Source organism: Strongylocentrotus purpuratus, unplaced genomic scaffold (assembly GCF_000002235.5).
Source record: "Strongylocentrotus purpuratus isolate Spur 01 unplaced genomic scaffold, Spur_5.0 spur5_contig_846, whole genome shotgun sequence".
NCBI lineage: Eukaryota > Metazoa > Echinodermata > Echinoidea > Camarodonta > Strongylocentrotidae > Strongylocentrotus > Strongylocentrotus purpuratus.
In genome coordinates this window covers 637,274-663,781 of record NW_022145553.1, presented here as the reverse complement: position 1 = coordinate 663,781, position 26,508 = coordinate 637,274, and the positions used below count along the sequence as shown (strand labels likewise).

The following is a 26,508-nucleotide window of genomic DNA, read 5'->3' as shown; positions in this document are numbered from 1 at the left end:
ACTCTTGTACTTTCAGTTTTTATCTGACCCATTTGGCAGGTCGATAAATTGAATCATAAACGGTGGGGGTATAGGCAATGGGGACAAGGTGGCACGACAACGGAGAGAGAGAGATAGAGAGAGGGAGAGGGAGAGAAGGAGGAGGAGAAAAAGAGAGTGGGAGAGTAAGAGGAAGAGAGAAAAAAGGGGAAAGTGAAGAGAGAGAGAGAGAGAGAGAAGGAGAGAGAGAATGAAAGAGAGAGAGAGAGAGAGAAAGGAAAAATGATTACAAAGTAGCGGGCTTTTCGACTACCCCTTTTCTTCTTCTTGATTGACGATTGGAGTGTTCTATTGAATATAATTATGTTTCTTCCATTTTCTTACTCCAGAGACTGAATTGCAATAGTCACAATGAAGTTTACATAATCAAATCACACCAAAACACAACAATAAAACACAAAGAAAGAAAGAAACAAACACACAATGACACAGAATTTAAATAGTTCAATCAATGCTAATACAAGAAAATAAGAATAATAAAAGACAAATACATATCAATTTCGTTTTAAGTAATACTGGGGTATTTATAAAAACAAAATAATTACAGTAGAATAATTGCAAAATGTATTAACTTGCATTATACATGAAGCAATAGTTTTGTGAGTTGATTATCCATATTTTCTACGTAGAGGGAGAATAGAATATGGATCGAAAATAGTATAGACCATACCATTGTTTCAGCACCAACATTCTTCTTCTTCCACTTCTTCTTCTTATATTCTTCTATTTCGTCTTCTTTTCTTCTTCTTCTTCTTCTTCTTCTTCTTCTTCTTCTTCTCCTTCTTCTTCTTCTTCTTCTATTTCGTCTTCTTTTCGTCTTTCTTCTTCTTCTCCTCCTACTCCTCTCACGCCTTTGCCATCGTCGTCGTCTTCTTCTTCTTCTTCTTTTCCTTCTCCTCCTACTCTTTTCTTCTTCTTCTTCTTCTTCTTCTTCTTCTTCTTCTTCTTCTTCTTCTTTTTCTTCTTCTTCTTCTTCTTCTTCTTATTATTATCATTATTATTATTATATTTCTTCGTGTGCTATAAGATAAATGCATGAAGTGATTGATGTCCTATTTATGATAATGATAATATATAAACATATATTTGTTGTTGTTTTGTTGTCAACTTTTTTCCCCAATAAATGTTTGTTTGAATTTTAGCCGCTCCCTGCATTTACTGATTTTGTTTGAAGCCGAGTTGATGTGGTCAATACATAGAGATTTTCTTTCTCCACTACGTTCCGTAAGAAAGTTAATTTATATTCTATATCTACCTTAATACAAAATAAATGACAAGTTTGAAACAGGATATTGGTGAACAGATTGGTACGGAGCAGTACTGGCTCTTACGGAGCAGTACTGGCTCTTGACTCTTCTTTATTATTGTTTACACTTCTTCTTTCAATTTGATGGATAATAACACGACGTGTAATGTAAACCGTAAACATGAGACACGTTTGAATATGTACTTTTAAGTGACATTCTTTTTATAAACAAAAAACAAAAAAAACAGGTAGGCTGTATTTAGGCGCCTACGGAAAGCATTACATGCGCACGAAATATATACATCAATTTTGTTAGGTGGAAGCTAATCGTGCGATTTATCTATATATATATTTTTTTTTAAAGGATAAACCTAGCGAAAATGGAAAACAAGGCGTCCAGTGCCTAGCTAGTGTTGGACACTAGTTTACGGAGGCCACGAACAACCCCCAATGTATTTGTTATTTTTTGGAGGAAACGTGGTTGCGACCAAGGGAACTGAACGAGGGCGCACTCCCTGTTCCTTGTTTATGAAAAACCGTGCACCTACAAGTATTTTGGATAAGAGTTTTGTAGGTGTCATGTAAACATACATGTAAAATAATGAAATTGTTGGCAACATACTACGAATATAATTGCTAGATAGTCAAATATGAACGATAGTGATTCAAATTCCGAGGCTCTGTGAAGGTATGAGGTCAGACTTGGCGTCGGGTTGTAAATAAACGTTCCTGGCCTTTGTTGACTACCATCGTCCGTGCCTTGAAATCAGAAAAGGTGAGACATAGGCGTTTAAAGCTGCAGTTGCCCCTCCCTTCTTTTCCAAGAATGAAGATATTGCTTGGTGGTTGAAGATGCCTTGGCAGTCGTCAGGAGTGAAGGAAGATCATAGACTGCCAAGGCTTGTAATGATGGGTCCTGGAGTGGGGAGGACAGCTTGCTCCATTCTTCTGCCAAATGGAAGATATAAAAAAGAAACAAAACAGCAAATCCGACAAAAATAGCGTGGTCGCATAAAAGGGCGACAACTTTTGACGATCACGATCATGACACAAATAATGACCGGTGTAAATAAATGCTATGCATTTGCTTCTTTAATATGATATACGCGATAGTTTTAAAAAGGGAAGTTATTTTGGGATGGGAGGGTAATAGAGCTCTGACTGCATAACCGAGAATGAGCGTGTAAGCTCGAATCTCGAATAACGAGAATGCATATAACAAAAGATTACGTAATGCAGCTGTTCGCGGAGGTATGCGTTCGATAACGAACATAAATTTCACTTTCTTTCTCCACTACGTTCCGTAAGAAAGTTAATTTATATTCTATATCTACCTTAATACAAAATAAATGACAAGTTTGAAACAGGATATTGGTGAACAGATTGGTACGGAGCAGTACTGGCTCTTGAGAAAACGCCAAAGAAAGTTGGAGAAGGCGGGTAAAGAGTGACACTGATGCTTGTACATTTTTGATGCATTAAATCAATATTGCATACCAAATGATGCATTGAAACGATTTATGCATACCAAATGATGCATTAACATTTTATGCATACCAAATGATGCGTTAAACGATTTTGTGCATGCCAAATGATGCATTTAAATCAATGTTGCATACCAAATGATGCGTTAAAACGATGTTTACATGCCAAATGATGCATGAACAATTTTTGCATGCCAAATGATGCATTGAAAACGACTTTTGCATGCCAAATGATGCATTAAATCAATGTTGCATACCAAATGATGCGTTAAACGATGTTGGAGTTTGCATGAAACAATGAACTAAAACAAAGGTGCATGTCAAATGACGCATTAAACAAAATAGCATACCTAATGATACATTTTAGACACATGTTGAACAGTATCCCATTTCCGTACAACAAGATCCCCGATTATTCTGTCGGGGTGGACGTTTATGGTCGAAACGGAGAGCCAAGGAAAGAAAAGAAGGGTTCTCATTAAAAACGGTTGCGACTCCTAAAGAAGATGCATAGGCAACCATTCGGGATATATTATGACGATATTATGAGTTTGGCACAAATCGAAAATTGCAAGAGCAATGTCATGAAGGTCTGGCTTGACACTCCCGCTCTTGATAATGCGTGGGACATTTTCATTGTCTGTCATCCACTTGAGCTTTTGATTTTGGAAAAGAGAGTGGCCTTCAGAAATTATTCGAAGTACGGCGGCCAGTTCACGCCAAGTAGAACTTTTGAGCGACTCTGCGCGAGTCCACTTTCCGTGGAAACGCGTGTGAGTGTTGTCCTGTACGTAGCCTCCGTAACCGGTATCGCTAGCGTCTGAAAAAAACTAGCGCAGATGGGGCTCCAAATTCTTTATAGGTACTGGTCGTGCTGACTGTGTCAAAGAAACAATCGCTTCGATGCTGAGCAGCAATTTGTTGATCTTAGATTGTGGTACAAAAAAAATGCTCTGTTATTGAATCTAGAACGAGACCTAGCTATTGGATTTGATTGGTGGGTTCCCATTTGCATTTTGTCTTGCTGGGGACAAACCCGCTGCGGGTAAGGGTGTCGCGCACTAAGGTCATGCTCGATAGAGCCGAACTGAGGCTGGGGGAAATGACGAGACCGTCGTCGATATAAACAAAGGAAATAATGACGCGGGCGCGCCAGTAATAGACTAATGGTCTAGTTAGATTGGTAAACAAGTAACATGCGCTGTTGAGGCCAAAAGGTAGAACCGTGAACATGTAATATCTAACAATTGAATCATTATGAACCCAGGAGAAGCCTAAGTATTGCTGGTGTGGGGGAAGATATCGACGTGATGATATCCGGATTCTAGGTCGAAAGAGAAATAAAATTGGTTTGGACCGAGTACTTGCGAAATGTGGGGTAAATCTTCATACTTGAATTTAAACTTCTTAACATATTTATTTGGGTGGCGTAGGTCCAGAACCAATCGTAACTTTTTGCCTTCAGTGACTGTTAATGATTGCAGCATGGCCATTCGACGACGCACTGTCTTTTCAACAAATCGGCAAAGGCCGTCTCAACAAACTCAGAATGATTCAAAACTTGATCTGTTATTCTTGCATAAAACTGAGGGGGAAATATGTCAAAAGGTTACTTATAGACTTCATTGATAAAATCAAGAATAAATGGTGTGGCTTTAAGCTCAGACTTCCAAAAATTATAAGATCATTTAAGTCTACCTTTGACTCCTGGTGGTAGCTTCACTCTAAAGGATTCCTTGGGTGACGCCTGGGGGCCCTGGTTGCTGGCGTATTGGCTGTCGACTGGCTCCGATAGCTGGGCAACTGGTACGCACGTGACCGGCGATGCCGCACTGGAAGCAGACACGGTTATCATAGCGGCGCTGAAAGTTTGGTATGAAGGTGGCCGGGAAGCGAATATTTTTTTTACACGCTAGCCTGGCCAGTTTCGCCGTAATACTCGTAAAAGTGCGCTGGTGGTAAAGGCTACATGTAGGCATGCACACTACCGCAGGTTAACTTGGTTGCTCTCTAGCTGAACGTTCGTTCGTTCGTGTCTCCTTAGATCAAGATTAATGTAAAGTTCCTAAATTAAATTAAATTAATTTTTTTGAATTCCATCGCCCGATGGCTGCGGTGGTCGTCTCATTTACAAGGGTCAGCTATGTCTTTATCTGATGATTGTCATGCATGATGTATGTGTATCATCATGCAGCTCGCATGTAGGCTGCTAGACTAATATTAGTCGTTTCCATGGTGTTTATCATAGAAATGGCCAGGCTAGCGTGTAAAAAAAAATTGCGCGGCCGGGAAGCGGCGAAAAGAACCAAGAGGGCGTTGAACAGGGCGAGGGTATGGGCGGGGCCTTCCCCGGGTCGACTTTTCGGCCGCGGATTCCGCTCTTTTTGCAGAAGCGGCTTTCTCCGCCTTTCCAAGACGCTTATCGCCGGAGTCGTCGGCAAGTTCATCGGCGACATATTCGTTTACGGTTGACCATCCGAGTGGCGACCGATCAGCGATTCTTATCAACTTTTGTTTGTTCCCTTCGCTCTTGAATGTTGGGATGGGTTTGGGTTGTTGAACCGTCGATGTGCAGGTGTCGACCCGGCGCTGTAAGACGTGGATGGCCGACAGGATTTCTTCGTTCGAGGCGGCGGGAATTTCGTCCATATCGTTATGGGTGTGGCAATTAGCTTGAAGTACTTGTTAGGCCTATAAGAACCGAGAGCTCTGACTGCATAACCGAGAATGAGCGTGTAAGCTCGAATCTCGAATAACGAGAATGCATATAACAAAAGATTACGTAATGCAGCTGTTCGCGGAGGTATGCGTTCGATAACGAACATAAATTTCACATCTCTATGGGTCAATACTATTTTTGATCCATTTTATGATATCCCTCTACGTGCAAAACAGGACAATATACAATCGACACACAAAATCTCTGTGAATTCTGAAATCGTACAGTATAAGAAGATGAGTCAATCGAGATGCTAAATTCTGCTGACGACGTACGGGCGAAAGGAGAATATCCTACCAAGGAAATAAAATTGTAAGCCATTTATTGATTTTGTGCAATTTATGTAACCATTAATGCCATTATTATTTTGGCAAACTGTGATAACCCTTACCAATCTGTTGTAAGAAACAGAGAGAGAGAGAGAGAGGATGTTTGTGTGTGTTGCTTGCATTGTGACTCTCGGGGAATGCTTCTTCGGTGAGCCGCTGAAATCTTCCCCAAGGTTCGGGCACGTTGAGGACAACACAGCTGCATGCATCATTGAATATTGTATGCATGAGCGTACTCTCGAATTCAATACATGACCTAGATCTAGACAGCAATAACCGTCTGGTATGGTATGGGTCATTCTTTAATAAACTGACATTTGTCAACATTCCCATTGATCCCAAATCAGATCAACAGGATCTTGCTGATGCAAAACGTACAGGAATGTATGGCGGTGTGAACATAGATCTAGTCATACATAGATCGATCTAACTGTTAGTCATAGATTCTAGACAGTTTGCGCGCATGACGGCTAAGTTCGCCATCTCAAAAAATTGGTAAGATTTCAAAAATCTGATATCACCAATGGAAAGAGGAACATAAAATTACCTATAGGCCTAGAGGGAATTTTCTCTGGAATCAGGTGTGAAATATTGACAAAAGTTTGGCAAATTTTGCGGTCATTTGCGTCCGTTCCAAAAAAATTACTAACTGACCGATAAGGGTCTGGAAATCTTCATTTTGAGAGCAGATATCCTCAAAATTTTAAGTAATAAGTGGTACAGACTAATTGTATGATATCTCGCCTTGCAAATTATGAAATTACTTTATTTTTGATGGATTGTATTTTTGTATAAATCAGCTGTGAACCCCCGTACGTGAAGTTAGGTCTCGTTTTTTAGATGCAGCACGCACGCACGATCGGACATCAAATTTTTAGATAAGATTGCGATATCTCCGAAATCCTTCCAACGATAAATTTTCTAGTTGAAGCATTTGTAGTAAAAAAAAACTTTGCCGTCTATTTGGTAATAATTGAATTAAATAAATTTGAGTAGAATATGAGAAATCATAGATCCAATATCACATTTTGTAATATATTCTAAAATGTCCGCGAACTTTGGTCACCCTTCATACTATTACTAACCACAATACTAACAGTAACAAAATGCAAAAAGGAATTACATATACTATTGCAATTTGCTACATAATAGTAGTAGTACAAAGGATGCAAAGACATTTTATCAATGAATTTTTAGCTGGAAAAAACAGATCACCAAGATGTTCTGAGGTGGATAAACATATCAAGCAGGTTCATGGAGAAAATATGCAACTTACATGTACATACGGTATTGTTAATGAATACAATGACTTTTTGTAAATATAATACATGTACATTACTAGGTAAACTATTTAATAATGGCATTCATGGGTTATCACTTGAAAGGTTTACTAAATGTATTATGTACAATGTACATGTACATGTACATGTAGGTACTTTCTTACACTATGAATATGACTGACAAAGAAAGCGGACAAAATATACAGTTCCTCAGGTAGATAAAGGAACATCCCTTCACTGCTATCATGTAAAAATGTGCTCACTGGTGTCACATGCATATTCACCTTTTTACATAATAGCAGTGAAGGGATGTTCCTTTGTCTACCTGGGGAACTGTATATATTGTCCGATTTCTTTGTCAGTCATGTTCATAGTGTTAGTAACTGATTTTAAATGTGGTCAACCCCATCAAAAAGGAAGACGTGGTATTCCACAAATATCAGTATTAGGGCCAACTCTGTCTTTTATCTATAGATATGAATGATCTGCTATAAGTTACTGATTATTGTAGCTTTCTGCTGCTTGCTGATGATTTCCAACCTATTCTATTCTTTTCCAGGTATATAAGTATGAATGGTAAACTGGAAATCACTGGAGAGGAAATTAAAGAGGTTGATGTTACCACTTTTGTTGGGTTTAGCATTGATCTGTCTTGGAATAGTCATATCTGTTTTGTAAATCAGTGTATTAGAAAGAAGTTGAAGTTAGATTGCATCATTTTTTTTCCTAGGCGTATTTTGATATTTTATATAAATCATTTTACAAAACTACACATTTCTTACAGAATAGAGTTGTGGGGAAGCACTTGTAAGGCTACATGTACATGTAGCCTAAGGCTAATCACAGAAAACGGAAGTTCGTGCTATATAGCATTCAGTGAATGGAGAACTCATAAAACTCCACTATTTAAAAGATTGTTAATCCTAAATGTGTATTTATGGCATGGTCTAGAAATTTCTACTTTCATGTTTGATCTAGTTAATAAAAAAATTTCTCATACGAAATAGAGTAGGCCTACTGTGACATTATAATAGAGCATAGTTATTCCACAAGACAAAAAAGAGGTTTTCAATTCCGTCTTCCAAAGTTTGAACGACATGAGTTCAATGTTTGTGGTCTTTTGTGGGCAGTGAATTTTGGAATAGATAAGCTTTTAATGTCAGATTAACAAGGTCTAGAAATAGGTTTTGGAATTATGTCACTAGACATTTGCTGGAAATTAAAAAAAAAAAAAAATCATAAATGATAAAATCCATGCAAAATTTCATATTATCAGTTCATATACACCTGTATGTATATTGTAAGACACTGTTAAAGTGACTCGGTAACATTGTTGAAAGTTGATGCAAAAACTGCTTAATTTTTGTATGAAAAGTTACTTATTATATTCCTTCTACTGTACTAACCCCCTAACATGCATAAAATCCTGACAAAAATCTTAAACCACAAAGATATTTGTGGTTTTCTTTGAAGGCGACACCCTCTAAACATTAAATTCTCCAAACCATTTTTTAGTTCAGCTGTAAGGTATTGGGCTTGACTAGCACTTGTGCTATTATCCTGCCCCTTTTTCCAACCAATAGTTTCTCTTCTTGTATAAATTTAAATATCATTGTATGAAATTTATTACTGTATTGCTGTTGGTAAATTGGTAAATATTAAATAAAATCAATTTAAAAAATGAGGGCATTTAAAGAGTAGACCTTTGTCAGAGACATTTCTTGAATTTTCTTCTATGATTTTCTTTAATACAAACTGACATTTAAATAGAATGAGACAGCACACAAATTATCTGTTCCAGAACTTGACCTTCTCTTTAATTCATATTAAATTTTAAACTTCTGTTACTGAATCATGGAGATTAGTACAGCTGTCATGGTTTTATACCACAGAAGAACTAGTATCCTCAGTTCTATGTGAACATATAATATGCATTCATTATTATTATTGTTCTTTCTTTTCTTTCTGTCAAGCAAAGGGAAACTTGGGATAACAATTGAGACGACATCATCAAATGTTTGGTTTATTTTTCAAATTTGAAAGGTCATTACATTATTTAGTGATCTATGGTGGACTAGTATGTTGGAGCTCTTTCCTAGTCATCCCAGATGATATGTGGTTATGTGATTTGTGCAGCTGTTATGGTTTTATACCACAGAAGCACTACATACATTATCCTCCAATATTTACCACAGTAAACATATGATATTTATTCTTTATTTAACTGTTCTTTCCTTTGTTTTCTGAAACTTGGGATTACAATTGCGATGACATCATCAAAATTTTGGTTTATTTGCACATAAACAGAGGATTTTTCAAATTTGAAAGGTCATTACATGCTCTATGGGAGACAAGTACTTTGGAGCTCTTTCCCAGTCATCCCAGATGATATTTAATTTATGCAGCTGTTATGGTTTTGTATCACAGAAGAACTAGTTTCCTTTAATAAACAGTGAACATATGATATGTATTCATTATTAAACTGTTCTTTCTTTTCTTTATGTTAGGCAGGCTAAGGAAACTTGGGATTACAATTGAGATGACATAAGAATTAAGAGGATGTTTCAAATTTGTCATCACATTTTTTGGTGCTCTATGCGGGACAAGTATTTTGGAGCTCTTTCCCAGTTATCCCAGATGATATGTGATTTATTTGTATGTACATGTATGAATCGTCTTCTTTTGGAGCAAGAAGGACTTTAATATTGTACCCAGAGTTAGGGCGTCTGGCTCTAAGGTATCTGAAAAGCTGAATAGCATTTCAGAACAAGAGGGAGTTTACAATGAACTTGTGTGATCCATATGTACAGTGTGTGTGTATGTAGACCTGCATGGGACCATGGATTCTTGCTGCTTGTACATGTATATTGTAGATGTACATGTATACATGTATGTTTTCAACTTCGTTCAGTTTCAATTCAATTAGATGTTATTCAATCTGAAAGCATATAAGATGAACACAGTGCAATGAAATTAATAAATCTTGTTTCAAAACTCTAAAAGTAATCACGACCATGCAATAACACTTTCAATAACATTTTCAATAATATATTCTGCTCACCAAGATGCAATACTCCAAGGAAGGTACAAGTGTCATTGTATTTGTAAGCCCTGTTTGTTACATTTATACATGTACATGTATCTCTCTTTTCTTCTCCCTCTTTCATTAGTTAATCCATTCTGTATGCAACTGAATTCACACAGTGTATCATAACATCTAATGTTATCAATATTTTCAGAGTCAATAGTCCCATTTCATAATCAAATTTAATGCATACATGTAAATCTTGATTGTATATGTACATGTAAGTTCAAATTATTTCATTCATCTGTTATGAATAATTGTATTTCGATAGTCAAAATGTGAATAGCATCCATTAATCGTTGCTAGGTAGGGCAAGCATCAATTAATGTATGCTATTCGCATTCTGACTATCGAAATACAATTATTAATGAGGCACTTATTAAAGATTTGTGCATTAGATTTAAATACATTTCAAAAAGGTTCTATTCCATGCAGTGGTGTACATTTTTGTGTGGGCATCTGTGCGAGTGTACATACAGTACAGTATGTGATACTGTATGAACTGAGTATGCAAAGTCTGAAGTGCATTGTGTTCCAACATTACATCGTTTTTCTGACATTTCCTAAATTTGTCCATATGGTGCCTATATCCTGTAACCTTACAATGCACTGTTCTCCATTGACTGGTCAAGTTCGCTACAGTACATGAATCTCTTTTATGAGAAGGGATACATGTAGCTACTCTCAGACTATGAACAATTTAGAATTTTAAAAAAAATCAAAATACTTCTCTGTGATTCTGTGCAATATGTACCATATGACATACATTTTGACCCCCAACCTATTTCATAAAAAATGAAGAACCTCCTGATTTGATAATTGAGTAATGATGCTTTCTGGTATCACAAAATATCACTACCATTATAGACATAGTCATATCAAGAGACTTTTCATTTATGGATGAAATATGATAAATGTCATGTCCTATACATGTTTGGCTCAAAAACTTTTTAGAAGTACATGTACATAAAGAAATGTACCTACTGTATACATGATCCTGTTATTGTAATGATAATAATGATAATAATCACATTTGTAAAGCGCTTAATAGTACTATTCTTACTGCCTTAATTTTATTGGGTCCACAATTACTATAAAATATTTTCCTTTCATGAGAGAGCAGAAACTATCGTCAATAATCTTGCAAGGAAAATGTGCTTTAAACTTAATATTAGAAACTCCTAATTTCTTTCTTTCTTTCTTTTGGGTCTGACACTTGTTACAGGATGTACAGATCATGACTGAACTAGTGGTGCCACAATGCAACTTATAAGAATCGCTGCCTTTGAACTTGGACCTGGCTGAACCAGTCAAAGCACTCCGACCCACCCTCCTTGGTAAGGGTCAACACACCTTTTACAGACACTAGGAAGGTCAAAGGCCATCATGTGGCTGAGAATGCTGAGGTCCCGTCCTGTCCACATGGCTGTGGTTTCTGGGATCAGTGTCTATGTCCTATTGACTGTCATAGGGATGTTGGTGCACAGCAATGGGGAACAAGCAAGCGCCCGTGCGAAGCAGCGGTACATTGAGATGGCAAGGCGCGTCCAACGCGGCGACAAGGGCATCATCCTCATGAACAACCCTGACACCTCCATCGCCAAACATCAAGTCGTTGACGGACAGAAGAGAGAGGCGCTCGTGGCCGCACCGAGGGACGATAATTTCATCTACCTTGGGAAGCAGGGGGCCGACTCGCCTGTGGAGTCAGGCAAACTGAACCACATTGCCAATCTCCTGCAGAACATTGAGGCCAAGCTGGAGGATTCAAAGAAAGACGGAGGCAATGTGAATGAAGACTTGAAAGATGTTAAGATTGCCATCAAGGAGATGATGGGGGGAAAAGAAACGGGAGAAAAGGAACCCAAAGAGGAGAAGAAAATTGGACTTGTTTTAGAACAGCCTGCTGAGCCGGAACCAATAGAAGCTGTAGACATCGATGCTTTACCATTTGTCATTGATCCATCTCAGTCTGCATCGGTAAGTACCACACTTTTATTGACCCCTACTGTACTGGGCTATTTTGAGCCCCTCATGATCTCGGCTGTCGAAAGTCCGATGAACACGAAAATTTGCATGTTTGTAGATATTTACGTAAGGAACAAAATAGTATAATTAGTTTTTTCCTAATATGCAAATTTTTGTCGTTATAGCCTAATTAATTATGCAAAATGCTAAGTTTATGCATTTTAGTTTAGCTTTAGTGACCACCTGTATAAAAAGGCCAGCTGTCTAGATAAAGACCACAATTTTTGTGTCTCTTGAACTGCATTTCTCATTGAAACATGTATTATAGAACCTTTACAAAAAGACTGCATGCTCATAAAGACTGCATATTAGTTGTCTCCCCTGAGTTGGTTTTACTACCGTAAATCTCCGTGTATAAGGCGCACCTGTGTATAAGGCGCACCCCTATTTTTTTTTTTGGGGGGGGGGGGAAATTGTTTTTTGTTTTGTTGTTGTTGTTTTGTTACCGAAAACCCACGCGGGGAAGGACCTTCATTTTACATCGAGGTGCAGTTGAAGTTGTGAACTTGTCACAAATAACTTTTACAACAGTCTAAGGCTTCATGATACCAAGTGTCCCACACCAGCCTCCTCACATCACCTAGCAGAAGCACTGTGTTCTATGCCAAACATCAATAGTCATGCATGATAAGATGATATGAATAGCATCCTCTAAATTTCTGACAACGGAGTACCTAGGATAGAACCTTGTGGTATACCATTTGTTATAGAAAAAAAAAATTGAGGAATTATTATTATAAACTACATATTGAGATATATTAGAAAGATTACTTTCAAACCAAGATGACAGACAAATTTGAGTGTTGTTGTAGTTTCCGAGTGGTGAGTCAACACACTGATTACTGAGCTAGGAGACATTGCCAGGCATAGCGCCATAAATCGAAACTAAAAAAAAAAACTTTTTTTCTGTACTTGTGTATACAATGTAAGATGCACCCCCGACTTTCAAATTTTTTCGGCGGCAAAAAAGTGCGCCTTATACACGGAGATTTACGGTATACTGTATTGTACATGTACATGTATACAGTCAAACCTGCCTAAGTGGCCACCTCTCTATAAAGGTCACCTGTCTATAGTGGCCAAGCATTTTGTCTCCCTTGAGAAAGAAATGTGTGTTGTAGAACCTGTGTAGAAAGACCACCTGCTGACAGTTACTACTTTTTTGTTTCTTGTGGGTGGCCTTTAATAATAGACAGGTTGACTGTTTGGAGAATTAAGGGAAAAGTAGTAAAGCTGCCCCCAGAAAACAAAATTCACAATTGTTGGTTATGTTTTTTATCTAAAGGTGCGACTATAAGGACCCCCCCCCCCCCCCCCATAAAAGAAATTAAAAGTGTAAAGTGTCATTAATATACATGTACTGCTCCAATTCAAGGTTATTTTTTATTTGCTGGTACAGGGTGTCCCTAAAAAGGAAACCACTATGGTTTACTTCAGCACCGCATTATTGAAACTAACCTTTATCATTTCCCATGGCCTTTTCCTCAGAATTAAACTCTGGACTTGTGGGCACAAAGACTAAAATATCAGCATTGACCTTAATCTTGGCCTTGGTTTTTTTATCACCATGGCTGCAACCATAAATGGTGTGCAACTGTGCATTGATCGATGCGTAAAAGACGGATATTAATATCAACAAATTTACAAAAAGGGGTTGGATGTTTGATTTTATTGTTTGGTTAGTAGGGACGAGCAAAAATTTGCCATGGTAGAGGACTATTTGGTGCCCACACCCAGTAGTGCAAATACATGTACAGCTGGTATTGAACTTCAACTTGTGATCATGTATAGACCTACATTTGTACAATGTACGTGTACTTAATTTACTCTAACTGTATGTGGGATGTCATGAGCGAGAATCTCTGGTTAGTCAGATGGAAAGACAATTACATACAGACGACCAGATTGAAGTAAAGGGACTTTGTAACATTGTTCAGATGAGAGATAGTGGTGCTAAGGTAGTGACTTCAATGCTACATGTACAATTAAAGATAATCTGAAAATTTGAGCGAAAACGGACCATTATTCATGGTACAAATTGGGAGAAACTGATCCGATCGATTCCTTAATTCTCCCAACTATATTATTACAATTTAATTACATTTTAGGTGAATGGAAATCTCACAAAGCAATAAAATGGCTCTACATTCCATTCCAGACATTTAAGTGTTGACAGATTTTTTTATAGCCTGTTTTTATGTCTTTTTTTTCATGGAAAAACGGTTGGGAAAATTCAAAAATGGTTGGGAGAATTTAGATTCAGAAGCGCCGCACATCGACGCCCGTTCGAAAACCCGTTGAACTTTGTTAAAAATCTTCATATTGCGGGAATTAATTTGGGGCATCGTAGTTGGATAATCCATACATACAAACATAATTTTACGTCTTTTGCATCCTGATTTAACAGATTTGTGATATCAGCCATCACAATGTTACTAAGTACCTTTAAACAATGGAAGGCCATTCTTGTAACTTTCAAGAAAATAACGAACTAAACTTTAGAATACCCCCACTAAAACGCAGTATGTCCATTGGTCATCCAACAAGCAATTTTGATTGAGAAAAAACCCCAATGATTTTGTACCTCTCCGCATGTTTCCAATTTATAGATTTTAAATTTTATTTCTCCTTTTCAAAATCCCTGGCATCAATAAGATCACGCAACATAAATGGACACATTGTGCAGAAATGTTTGCCCTTTCTACTCATGTCATGCATCTGATATAAATTGTAGATTATTCATGTAGGGCTCTGAATTTAAAGAATAATATTGAGCCAAACCGATACACACCTTTTTGTAAATCTGCGATCGCCGAAATGAGAAAGGACGCAACCGTGTTTTGAACTATACACTGAACAAGAGCCTAATTCTGACCTGAAAAAAATGGGCATAAACACACCCTAAGAAGGCTGGACGTTGAGTGCAGTTTATATTGACCAATTTTTTGCCTAGAATCAGGTTTCTCAAACTTCTTTCAGGAAAATTTTTAAGTTGATAAACGCAAAGCCTTTTTCAAACGTCTTTAGATATGAGCATATTGTAACGCCAAAAAATTGAGTTTTGAATGTGACATACAGTACAGCCAGAATCACGTTTCCGAGACCTGATAAACGCAAAGCTGTTTTGAACCCCACATACAAATCGGACCATTCCAGGTTAATTTCCGGTTGGGAGGCTAGCGCTCGCCATGTGTTGTGTCATGTTGTTGTACAAGCATGTGTGTGTAGTTGACCTCTGAGAAACTGTCTGCTTCCTGGGTCAAATGGCGCAAAGCAGCTGCGTAGAAACAAGGCCTTTATTTTGAATCGTGAAGAGACGATAAACGCGACATCACGCAAATCACGTTTGTTTAGTGGGGTTCGATATACATGTATACATATCTAGTGGCAAGACATGATAAACGCACCCTTAGTCTGGACTTAAAGGAAACCTCACCCCAGAAAATAACTTTACTTTTTCTGAGAGATTTCTTGCCCATTAATCTACAAGATTCCCCACCAAGGTGTACATCTATAAGAGAGGCATAAAGCAAGAATAATGAACGGTTTCTCAGCATGACGTAGGCATCGCCATTTATTGATAATTATGTAACGTACAGGTACTACACTGTACATATTAAATGTGAGGTTGTTTGTCAAGTAAATGTATTCAAATTTATGGATGCTTCCTCCCTAGGTGTGTGTGGTGATGAAGCATTTCATTCACCTGCTATAACTGTTGTACTACATGTACATGTACAATTGCCAGAACGCAAATTGCATATTTGGTGCTCTTCTGGGGTGAAGGCGTCTCATAAATGAAATAGATTGGTCAACTGTTATATTTAAGTATTTTAAAATGAAAAAGATACAATTGTTACCCTGTTATATATTTTCCACCAAATATAATTTCTATCTTCTCAGCTATGATTTTTTTCTCATTGAAAAGTGAAGGTTTTGTTATTGATTTCAAAAGTCTTTCCAACCAGAGCTTGGTGCATGATACAACTTAAACTGGTATGTCACACTTTCAAGCAAATGACTGCGCCCAAAAGGCATCATATCATGCCAAGAATGTCTTCATTTATATATATCTTGTACATCTTTCTTAAGGAATATTGTACATCAAAGGGTAGGAATACATCTCATTTTTCAGAATACCTACACTAATTCTTTGGGGTGAGGTTTCCTTTAATCCTCTTCTACCCTAGTCATAGGAAAAAGGTTTTAGAAGATCATGAATGGTCTCCTGTGGTTTATCCAACCCAGATATTTTTAATTGTTACTGAACAAAAGACACAGATTTGTTAAATTGGCCATTTTGTACATGTACACATCAATGTTGGTGTTTTGTGTTCATTAATGGGGTGATAACCTTGTGTACAATGCATGCAGGCCATTAAACTTGACAAGCATTGAAGCAATTAGGAGTTTGGGTAATAATTGGCAGATTGCCTCATCAGTCAAACTAGAAAGATCTAGGATATGGCTTATTATCTGTCTTGACTGCTAAAATTATACAGTATAATTATGATGTCTGATGGTTGGTAGAGTCTCTCTCTCTCTCTCTCTCTCTCCCTCCCTTTCTCTCCCTGTCTCTGTCTGTCCCTCCTTCTTGCTCTCTCTTTCTTTATTACTCTATCCTACTCTTACCCCCTCTGTCTTTCTTTCTGTCATGACTTTATCATTTGTACTACATATAAATGTACATTATAAAGTGTTATTGTTTGAATGTTACATGATAATATGCCAGTAAATGCACTTTTAAACAATTATCTAAAACTAAATTTAATTACTACATGTACATGTACATGAACACATTTAGATGATGATGATGATGATGATGATGATGATGATGATGATAATGATGATGACATTAATAATAATTATGAATACTATCATTATCATTATTATTATTATTATTGTTATTGTTGTTGTTGTTATTATCATTAATTGTTATTGTTGGTATTATCATCATTATTATTATTATTATTATTAATGTTATTATTTTTATTATCATCGTCGTCATTGTCATCTTCATCTTCATTATTTTATTATTACTTTATTACTTGGTGTACAGTATGTTGTTGTTGAATTAATATTAATTACTGATATAATAAAGCCCATTGACTGAGAAGTGTCTGTGTATTTGAATTGAGTAAGGCTGCTTGTACATGTACATGTAGTCACAGACATTTGACTGTACTTCCAGTGTAATAAATATTAATGCTGATTGCATATTTTTTTTGTGTGTACAATGTAACGGATGGTCTCATTGCAACCCCTAGAAAATGTACACACACACAGTCCACTTTTTATCGTAGCTACTAGCTATCGTGCTATAACTTATTAGTAAGGACTAGGTTACCATTATTATTGCCTTCATTGGCTGTTGCTATGTCAGTCAATGACTTTTGTTTGTCACGTTCTATTTCTCCTGTAAATCCATTGAATTCAAATGACTTTTGTTTGTCACATTCAATTTCTCCTGTAAATCCATTGACTTCAAATTGTCTATGGCAGCTATTTTTATGACAAGAAACTTCATGAACGGCAACAACTTTATAGTGTTAAGTAATTACACATGTTGATCACACAATATGAGTAATAAATTTGTATAATTCAACTTCTGCAAATAAGTCACAAAATCCACAATTCGATGTTTTGATCACCCTGGTTTTACATTAGCTCATTATGTCAATACATTGATACCATTGAAGTCTTGTTTTTCAATAATAACAATGAGCTCTCTCTGTCTCTCTCTCTTTCCTTCTGCAGCAATGTCCAAAGACAGTTCAGACCCTTGCCAAATATTCAAAATGGTTTCGTACACGTTATGAGCATGGGATCAAGCTCTTTTCCAACTTGGAAGACATTCAATCTTACCCAATCTACCATAAACTGGAGCATTACACACCACCGTTTGGCTTCAAGAGAACAAAAAGAGATCGTAAGTACTCTTTCATACTCAAAGATTTGGCTGTAGGATTAATCATTATTCACTTTGAAAATGACTGGCAATACTGACATTGAATGGCAGTGATTGTAACATGATTTACATGATTAACAATACTGCAGCATTTTTATAATAATGATCATATTAAAAGTAACTACAGGTGTAACTCTTCTTATCAAGCGATTTACCATTTACAACATTGCAGACCATGGTATTGAAGCCTAATATGAGATCAGTTTGCTTGAAGATATTGAATCTTAATCCCACAGAATTGTTCTGTAGTTTTAAACCTGCTTCGTCATACTTTTTTGAGGAAGGAAGGTATCTGTTTTTAAATAATCAATAAAAAAAAACAGAAGACATGTACCCTTGTTGACAATTCGGTTAAGAAATTACTGTGCACATTTTCTTGATCCAGATGTACATGTACATACAGTGTATGTAGTGCATGTACATGTAAATGGTATTTATACATTACCATTTCCAAACTGTGAGTCTGTGACACACAGTTGCTACACTTCCATTTGGCATTTATTTTATTTTTTTAAATCTGTGTTTCATCATGGACCTTATTCGACATTCGACAAGATTCTTTCTTTGATCCAACAAGATCGGCTGCCTTCTGATTATGTGCATCTTTATAACGAGAACATTCAATAATGACTGGTAAGCATTTTTGGTCATTGACAAAGGAGCAGTTTCCCTCTCTTTGGTTTCGTTTAGATGGTGTGCTTAAAGAGTGTGTCTTAATTTAAAAAAAACATTACCAATGGGGAGCAGCAAAGTTTAAATGCAGACGATTTGGCAATATGAAATTTATTATTACTGATTCGCACACTTTCGCACGCACCAATGATCTTATAAAACAATTAGGAGGCCATGATCTCGATAAGCCCTGTGCATTGTCTCTGAAATGTTATGAGGAAACAGGAATTTAAGTCACAAACAATCCAAATAGAAACTCTATCTGGTATTAAAATATCAACGTGTTTTTCAAAATAAAGACAGTAAACGGAACAAAAATTTACGATTATAAACCAGAACTGCGCACCGATTTCCCATGATGTAAGCGATTTTTTTATCTTCTGCGCATGTAGATTAACATGTGTAAAAATCTTGATTCTGTCCTGGCTTATCGGCGGCGGACCTTATGAGATCAAAGTGAAGAAACATGTACGGAATGTTATTGAGACAACATTGAAGGAAACAATCACAATGAATTTGTTAACAAAACAACGAATGTCCATCCGTAATAGGTCCATGGTTTCATGCATGGTCTCTTAAATTATTTACCATGTTTGCCTGTAATGAAGACACACTCATCCAGTGATGCTTGTGGAAAAGGAAGGGGTACAACACGGTTAACTTTTATGATCGCCATATGTAGAGCTGTGGAGGATCTTGTCCACATTTTTTAGCTTGGTTTACAGGCTGTTACCTTGTGGTTTTGAACTTAATTGTCTTCCAATTATATTTCCTTTATGAATGGATACAGCTTCTTTTGTCACATTCTATAATCGATTGAGCTTGTTTCTATTTTCTTGTATTTCTGTGCAATAATATCTTCTCTTCAAAAATTCTGCCATATTATTGACTTTGTTTCTTGCTGGCTTTCCTCCAGTCATTTGTAGTCCTGTTGAGATAGTTCCTCTGCCTTCAAAGTTCAAGCATTTCCTTTGACGCCCATACACTGTATGTACACATACAAATAGACCAAAATGGAGTATGAACATTAAAATGTCATTGAATGATCTTTTCCATGCCGTCCTATATCTTCACACTTGAGCTCCCTATACCAGGGGTTTTGGAACATATCACATACATAAGGCCAAATAAAAAAAAAACATGTTTAATAGCGCCCTGTTTTTTTTAAAAATAGGAAGGAGGCCCTTTTCTTTTTTTTCTTTTTTTTCTAAATGGCTGCTCAAAATGGCTGCTCAGTAAATTTTCCCTGACAGTCGGGCTATTTTTCAAGAAAAAAAAAAAAAAAAATCGAAACAAAATTTCAAAAAAAAAATCAAAAATCAAAAATTTCAACAACAAAAAAAATAAAAATAGGAGGTGGCCCCCTAAAAGGAAGCGGGCGGAGACGCTAAACATGTATATTTTTTTAATGGCCTAATTGCATTTTCAAAGTGTTTATAATTTCAGACTTTTACCTCTTTAGATGCATTACCCATGCGCATTTAATTTTTTTGTTCACAAATCCCATTACCGTAAGTTATCACTCAGACTGACTGGGATTATAACATATCAATATGTTCAGAATGAGAGGCTAATACAAGATCAATACAGGTACTTGTTTTTTCTGTCACTCTGGTAGGCATACTGACCAATTGTGACAGGTGATATCCACATCAGAGATCATCTATTTTTACTCTTTCATTTGCACAAAAAATGTTTTAGTTAAAATCGCCTGCAATAAAATAATTTTTGGTTATTCATGTCTATATTAGAAAGAACCTTTTTTAACTGACATGAAATTGGTTTCTTTTCTTTGGAAAATATATAACATTATACAAAATTTGCTCTCTTTCTGTGAAATTTATACCTACAGTGTAGTACATGTATGATTAAAATACAATATTCTCATCTTCTGCAAGATCCAGAGGTATGAAATTTACTTTTTGAGATATAAAGCAGTACCTTTGTGGCTGTCCCTATACTACCACTTTCTGTTGATAAAGTAATTCAGGAAAATCTCTACCACCGTCTGAACTCTGAAACGTATTGGAAATATTTTTCTGATACAGGAACTCTCTCTCTCTCTCTCTCTCTCTCCCTATCTTTCTTTCCCTCTTTCTCTTTCCCTCTTTCTCTTTAACTCCATCCTTTGAAAAGAAAGTAGAAATCAACTCTTTATAATTATTCAAACCGAATCACCACAAAAAGTAACAAATGTTTTGGCTGAAACAATTTTACCCCTGATGCTGAAGTAAAATATAACGGAATAACAGTAATACATGAATGTTGAAAGTGAAATATAAAGGGAGTTGTTTGGCTTACATGTGTATCAAATCACTGTAGTGTACATTCATGTTGTGTCTATTTCATCAGGTTTAATTTTAGGAATGGAACATACATGTACATGTACGTGTAGTAATTTGTTCATACATTAGATTAGATACCCTGTTGCTCATTTGTTGAGCAGAGGAGAGAGATAGACAGGGTTTCAACCGTCATGAAAATGTTGGGCCTGCAGTGTCTTAATCATCAGCCAAGGTTGAATTAGGAACAGAAACTACTCAGGAGGGGCATTTACACTTGAAGAAAAAAACGATGGGTTTTTCTCACTTTCCAGAGTTTTGTCAAAGGTTGCAAGGCAACTAACCGTAATCACAATGTAAAACCTGAATCCTCAAATCCTCAAACCCACCTGTGGAGTGTGGTCTTTGAACACTCACACCAATACTCAACCTGTTTATGCAGCATAAATTCAGTTTCACAAAACACTGTTAAATCATCCAGGTTTTGCTCATGATCTTCGAGCTATTTCATGAAAAGCAGCGATAAGTCCCACATGTGTACTACTCACCACCCCTCCCCCCCCCCCCCCCTTCGAACAAAAAAAAAAAGGTTGGGTGACAAAGAAAACAATTATCAAAACACCAACTGTTTTATACAGGGTTTTCCAGTAATGTAAATGTTACTTTAAGAAAGTTGTGTTGTTTTTTCTTTGTGCAGTGTAGATGGACTCTGACCTACAAATGCAGCGATTGTATGGTCATATATGTACATGACATTTTGAACATGGAATGGGGTTGCTTGATTTAATTAAATACCACACAACACTCATTGCCTGATCAAGGGTTCTCTGGAAAGAGGGAGGGGGAGCACAAGTTCTATAATTCTCTGACTGGATGCATGTGCCTCCACTCCCACCCCTCCTCGATCTACCACTGAATATATCATGTATTATTACCCGTATCAGACATCTGAGCTGGTCATTTACAAAACCGTATTGCCCTAGTTTTCACTAGCAGTGGGAACGGAGGGGTATATTCTTTGTATTTTCCTTGGTCTCCCTGCGCGTATTGACTTTGCGTGTAGAGACGAGTGAAAATATACCTTGGTATTTTCTACGGTCTCGCATTTTCATTGCGCATCTATTAATATTATGCGTACGAGAACCTGCGCTCTTTGCGCGCACTCTATTGTGACGTAATAATCACACCAAATACACACTGTTTGTAGTGTATCGAAAATTTTGTCAAGCACTGGATTCACAGTGTTGGTTTGACAAAGTTTGTTCAGTTCTTGAGATTGTCATGGTGGATGTCTGTATTTGCTCTAGATGTCTGATTTGGATAACAATAAAAATATTGACTGGCTTTACTTTCGGGGGATATCAGGAATATTGACCGCGCTAAGACCATATTGCCCTCGTCTTTCGACTCGGGGCAATATGATCTGAGCTTGGTCAATATTTCTGATATACCCCTCAAGGCCAGTCAATATTATATAAATGTTTGTACAGTGCAGCATACATTAAATGTAGGGTCTATAAATTGCTCCATGTAGACCTACAATTACAATCAGCACAGAAGAAATACAGGAATGGGAACTTTGTTCAGAATTAGCCAAATGTACCATTTTCTTATTTTGAAAGAAACAGCAACATGAACAAACAAAAGCAATCTAAATAATGTATGACATATTTTTCGATATTTGTAATAAAGGGAACTACGGTTACACTGAACTGTATCTGGTAAATTTACAGTTAACAGCAAATCATGGGGGAAACAAAATTAGAGTCCCATTTTATTGTTGATGCATGACAATACACTTTAGCTTTGAGATATTCCAATACCGGTAATTGAAAAATACTAACGAATAAAAGCGCTGTAAAATAGATTTTGAACAGATTCTGGTCACTCTCAGTTTCACTCAAAAAGTAGAAAATAAAGCAGAAGATAATGTAAACAGGATAAATTTATAGCCTATTTGCTATTTTTCCCATTTTGTTCTAAATTCTGTTAAAATCACTTCAGTAGAAACTGATACTGATAGATGCTTTTGTGGCTATATACATGTACATGTACATGTACCATATAGCCATGCATTTATAACCATATTAAAGCAAGTTATACATGTACATGTTGGCCTAGATTTAGTCTGCAGATGCAGACTCTAATTTGACAATTTACCACAATTCCTAAAGCCTTGAGTGTAGCCTAGCTCTGTCAGTCTCTAGGTGTGTCTGGAGTAGTTGAAGTACAGAGCCTATGCAGTATAGCTTTGGCTTAGTCTCAAAATGCAGACGTTGTTGAGAAGTATGACTGACAAGAGTTTGTGCCTGCAAACTAGCCTACATGTACATGCATCCATCAAGTTAAACCTCTAAAGATCATTGCTGAATATTTTAAAAGTAGCATCAATCACTTGCAGACATTGAGAAAGCCTCATGATTCTCAATCTCAATCCTTTAATTAGCATCGCCACATTTGACTCAAATTTAGAGCAAATATGGTAAGTTTATAGCTAAAAGCAAACTGTCCAAAAAGATTTTAGTACATAGCTGAACCCTTTCTGTACAATTTGATAAATATTTTAATACTTTAGCCCATGATGCACACTTTGCAAGTTGTGTTAAAATAATTTAACTTTTTCTGTACACTTACAGACATATTGTCTGCAGCACGAAAAGCCATTTTAAATATTAGATTAATATTTTAAAGAATTAATGATTGGAAGCTGGTAGATACATCACAAATTGCACACCCACAGTAGCAGACTGTATAAAATGTTTTTAAAATGTCTAATGTGAAATCTGCAAGAAAAGAAGGAATGATAACAATGACATGTACAGCAAAAAATATGAATGGGACTACATAAAAATTGCTCATCCTATTATGATGCATACAGTTATGATGCATACAGTTTAGATGACCATAAAAGAACAAAAGAATGATTTATTTAATGCTTAAAATGTTGTTTCTTTAAAAATTGTAATTTGTTTACAATCTCAATGTGTCCTGTCTGTCAGGTTGTTTTATGTCCCGTCTGTTACACTCATTTTCATGGAATTTAATATTTAAATGTACACTAGCAGCTCCTACATGTAGGTTACATGTACATGTTGGCCTAGATTTAGTCTGCAGATGCAGACTCTAATTTGACAATTTACCACAATTCCTAAAGCCTTGAGTGTAGCCTAGCTCTGTCAGTCTCTAGGTGTGTCTGGAGTAGTTGAAGTACAGAGCCTATGCAGTATAGCTTTGGCTTAGTCTCAAAATGCAGACGTTGTTGAGAAGTATGACTGACAAGAGTTTGTGCCTGCAAACTAGCCTACATGTACATGCATCCATCAAGTTAAACCTCTAAAGATCATTGCTGAATATTTTAAAAGTAGCATCAATCACTTGCAGACATTGAGAAAGCCTCATGATTCTCAATCTCAATCCTTTAATTAGCATCGCCACATTTGACTCAAATTTAAAGCAAATATGGTAAGTTTATAGCTAAAAGCAAACTGTCCAAACAGATTTTAGTACATACAGTAGCTGCACCCTTTCTGTACAATTTGATAAATATTTTAATACTTTAGCCCATGATGCACACTTTGCAATTTGTGTCAAAATAATTGAACTTTTTCTGCACACTTACAGACATATTGTCTGCAGCACGAAAAGCCATTTTAAATATTAGATTAATATTTTAAAGAATTAATGATTGGAAGCTGGTAGATACATCACAAATTGCACACCCACAGTAGCAGACTGTATAAAATGTTTTTAAAATGTTGAATATGAAATCTGCAAGAAAAGAAGGAATGATATCCCATCTGTCACGTTTTAACAATTACATGTACAGCAAAAAATATGAATGGGACTACATAAAAATTGCTCATCCTATTATGTTGCATACAGTTATGATGCATACAGTTTAGATGACCATAATAGAACAAAAAAATGATTTATTTAATGCTTAAAATGTTGTTTCTTTAAAAATTGTAATTTGTTTACAATCTCAATGTGTCCCGTCTGTCAGGTTGTTTTATGTCCCGTCTGTTACACTCATTTTCATGGAATTTAATATTTAAATGTACACTAGCAGCGACTACATGTAGGTTACAGGAAGGCACTTATAAGTAATCATGTCAAAATACACACTTTATTCTAAGATTTTCCAGTGAGGAGAGTTAAATCAAAAGACATCAAAGTAAATTCATGTCCCGTCTGTCTCGTTGAACTGCTACATGTAGCAGTTCAGAGGATTTGGTTGAATAAGTTACAAGGATTTGAATACACTAACTTCGGTACTGTTAGGCCATGTGTGAGTTACAAGGAAAAGGAATTACATACCTTATGTTACGAGGTTTTGTCAGTGCAGCTTCAAAGGGGGTTAAAATTACGAGGTTTAGTTTAAGGGTGTTTGTGTGGAATTTGTGAAAAACCGAGAAGGAGGCGTTCCATGGATTTATCAGGTGGTGTCGTAGGCCATTAGGTACAAAATTATGCAAAAAAAATCAAAATCTCAAAAAATTGAGATACAAGGTTTTGTCACCCCACCGACGATATGCATCATTATTCCATTAATTACCAAATACTAGGTACAGTTGTGACATCACAATGAGAGGGTTGGGTATCCCATCTGTAACGCTGGAATTGCCCCATGTTTTTTCTCAACATGCCCCAGAGAGAGCCTCCCTTAAACGTAAAGATCAGCTCTGGTCATGCGATTGCATTTTGAAGAAAAAAACGTTCGAAATCGATCAGAAAAGGTTGACCATCTAGCATATAAATGTTGGTGTGTACTGCAAGGTTCTGGAATCATCAAAATGATGAGAAATTTGGCCCAGTCTTGGTAAAGTTACAAACGCTGTATACAGAAAGATATGTGACATGTGCACAAACTCTATCCGGTCCAGATAGATGTAATAATAATTTACCAAATATCAATTAGTAGGCGGTTTCCTGGCAAAATTTGCATAATCATGTATTAGTCAAAACATATTCTTTCACATGATTGGTAATAAGATTAGAGCTTCCATTCCATTTTTTGAGAGTGGGGCGTTTCCAAAACTGGTCTCTACCTTTAACATTTTCCCTTAAAAGCAGCAGATACAACATGTACATGTAGAAGCCGATAAGCGATGCAAAGAGAAGCAATGCGAAACCACCAGTTGAATGATGGCAGATACATTAACACTGATCGCTCCAATGAACACCCAAGAAGTATCACCTTTCTCCTGCTTATATCTATAAATATTTAATGTTGTAAAGGAAGAGATGCTGCTGAAAGAAAGATTCCATCGTGTTTATACAGGGGATGTACATGTAATGATCTACAATGTCGTAGCCTACACTCAAGAGTCACTGCTTGTAGATCAAGCATGATTTCCAACTTTTTTTTCTCAGTTT

General features: G+C 36.5%; 1 protein-coding gene across 2 annotated transcripts; it reads left to right on the top strand.

Annotated features, from left to right (window-relative positions):
- Positions 1 to 5,757: 5,757 nt before the first annotated feature.
- LOC115926831 lies at positions 5,758 to 20,042 on the top strand. 2 transcript variants are annotated; one of them, XM_030992257.1, is made up of 3 exons: positions 5,758 to 5,800; positions 11,408 to 12,162; positions 17,968 to 20,042. In XM_030992257.1, the coding sequence occupies exons 2-3, from the start codon at positions 11,569 to 11,571 to the stop codon at positions 18,214 to 18,216; spliced, it is 843 nt and encodes a 280-aa protein (XP_030848117.1). In that variant the 5' UTR covers positions 5,758 to 5,800; positions 11,408 to 11,568; the 3' UTR covers positions 18,217 to 20,042. The 2 variants fall into 2 exon arrangements, with proteins under 2 accessions (XP_030848117.1, XP_030848121.1); XM_030992261.1 differs by lacking the exon at positions 5,758 to 5,800 and having other exon boundaries at positions 11,396 to 12,162.
- The last annotated feature ends 6,466 nt before the right edge of the window (positions 20,043 to 26,508 follow it).

What these genes read in the sequence shown, in the direction of transcription:
- LOC115926831 (XM_030992257.1), top strand. Translation starts at nt 11,569, where the DNA reads ATGTGGCTGAGAATGCTGAGGTCCCGTCCTGTCCACATGGCTGTGGTT. An exon ending in ATCCATCTCAGTCTGCATCG is followed by an intron (nt 12,163 to 17,967) that starts GTAAGTACCACA and finishes TTCCTTCTGCAG; the next exon opens with CAATGTCCAAAGACAGTTCA.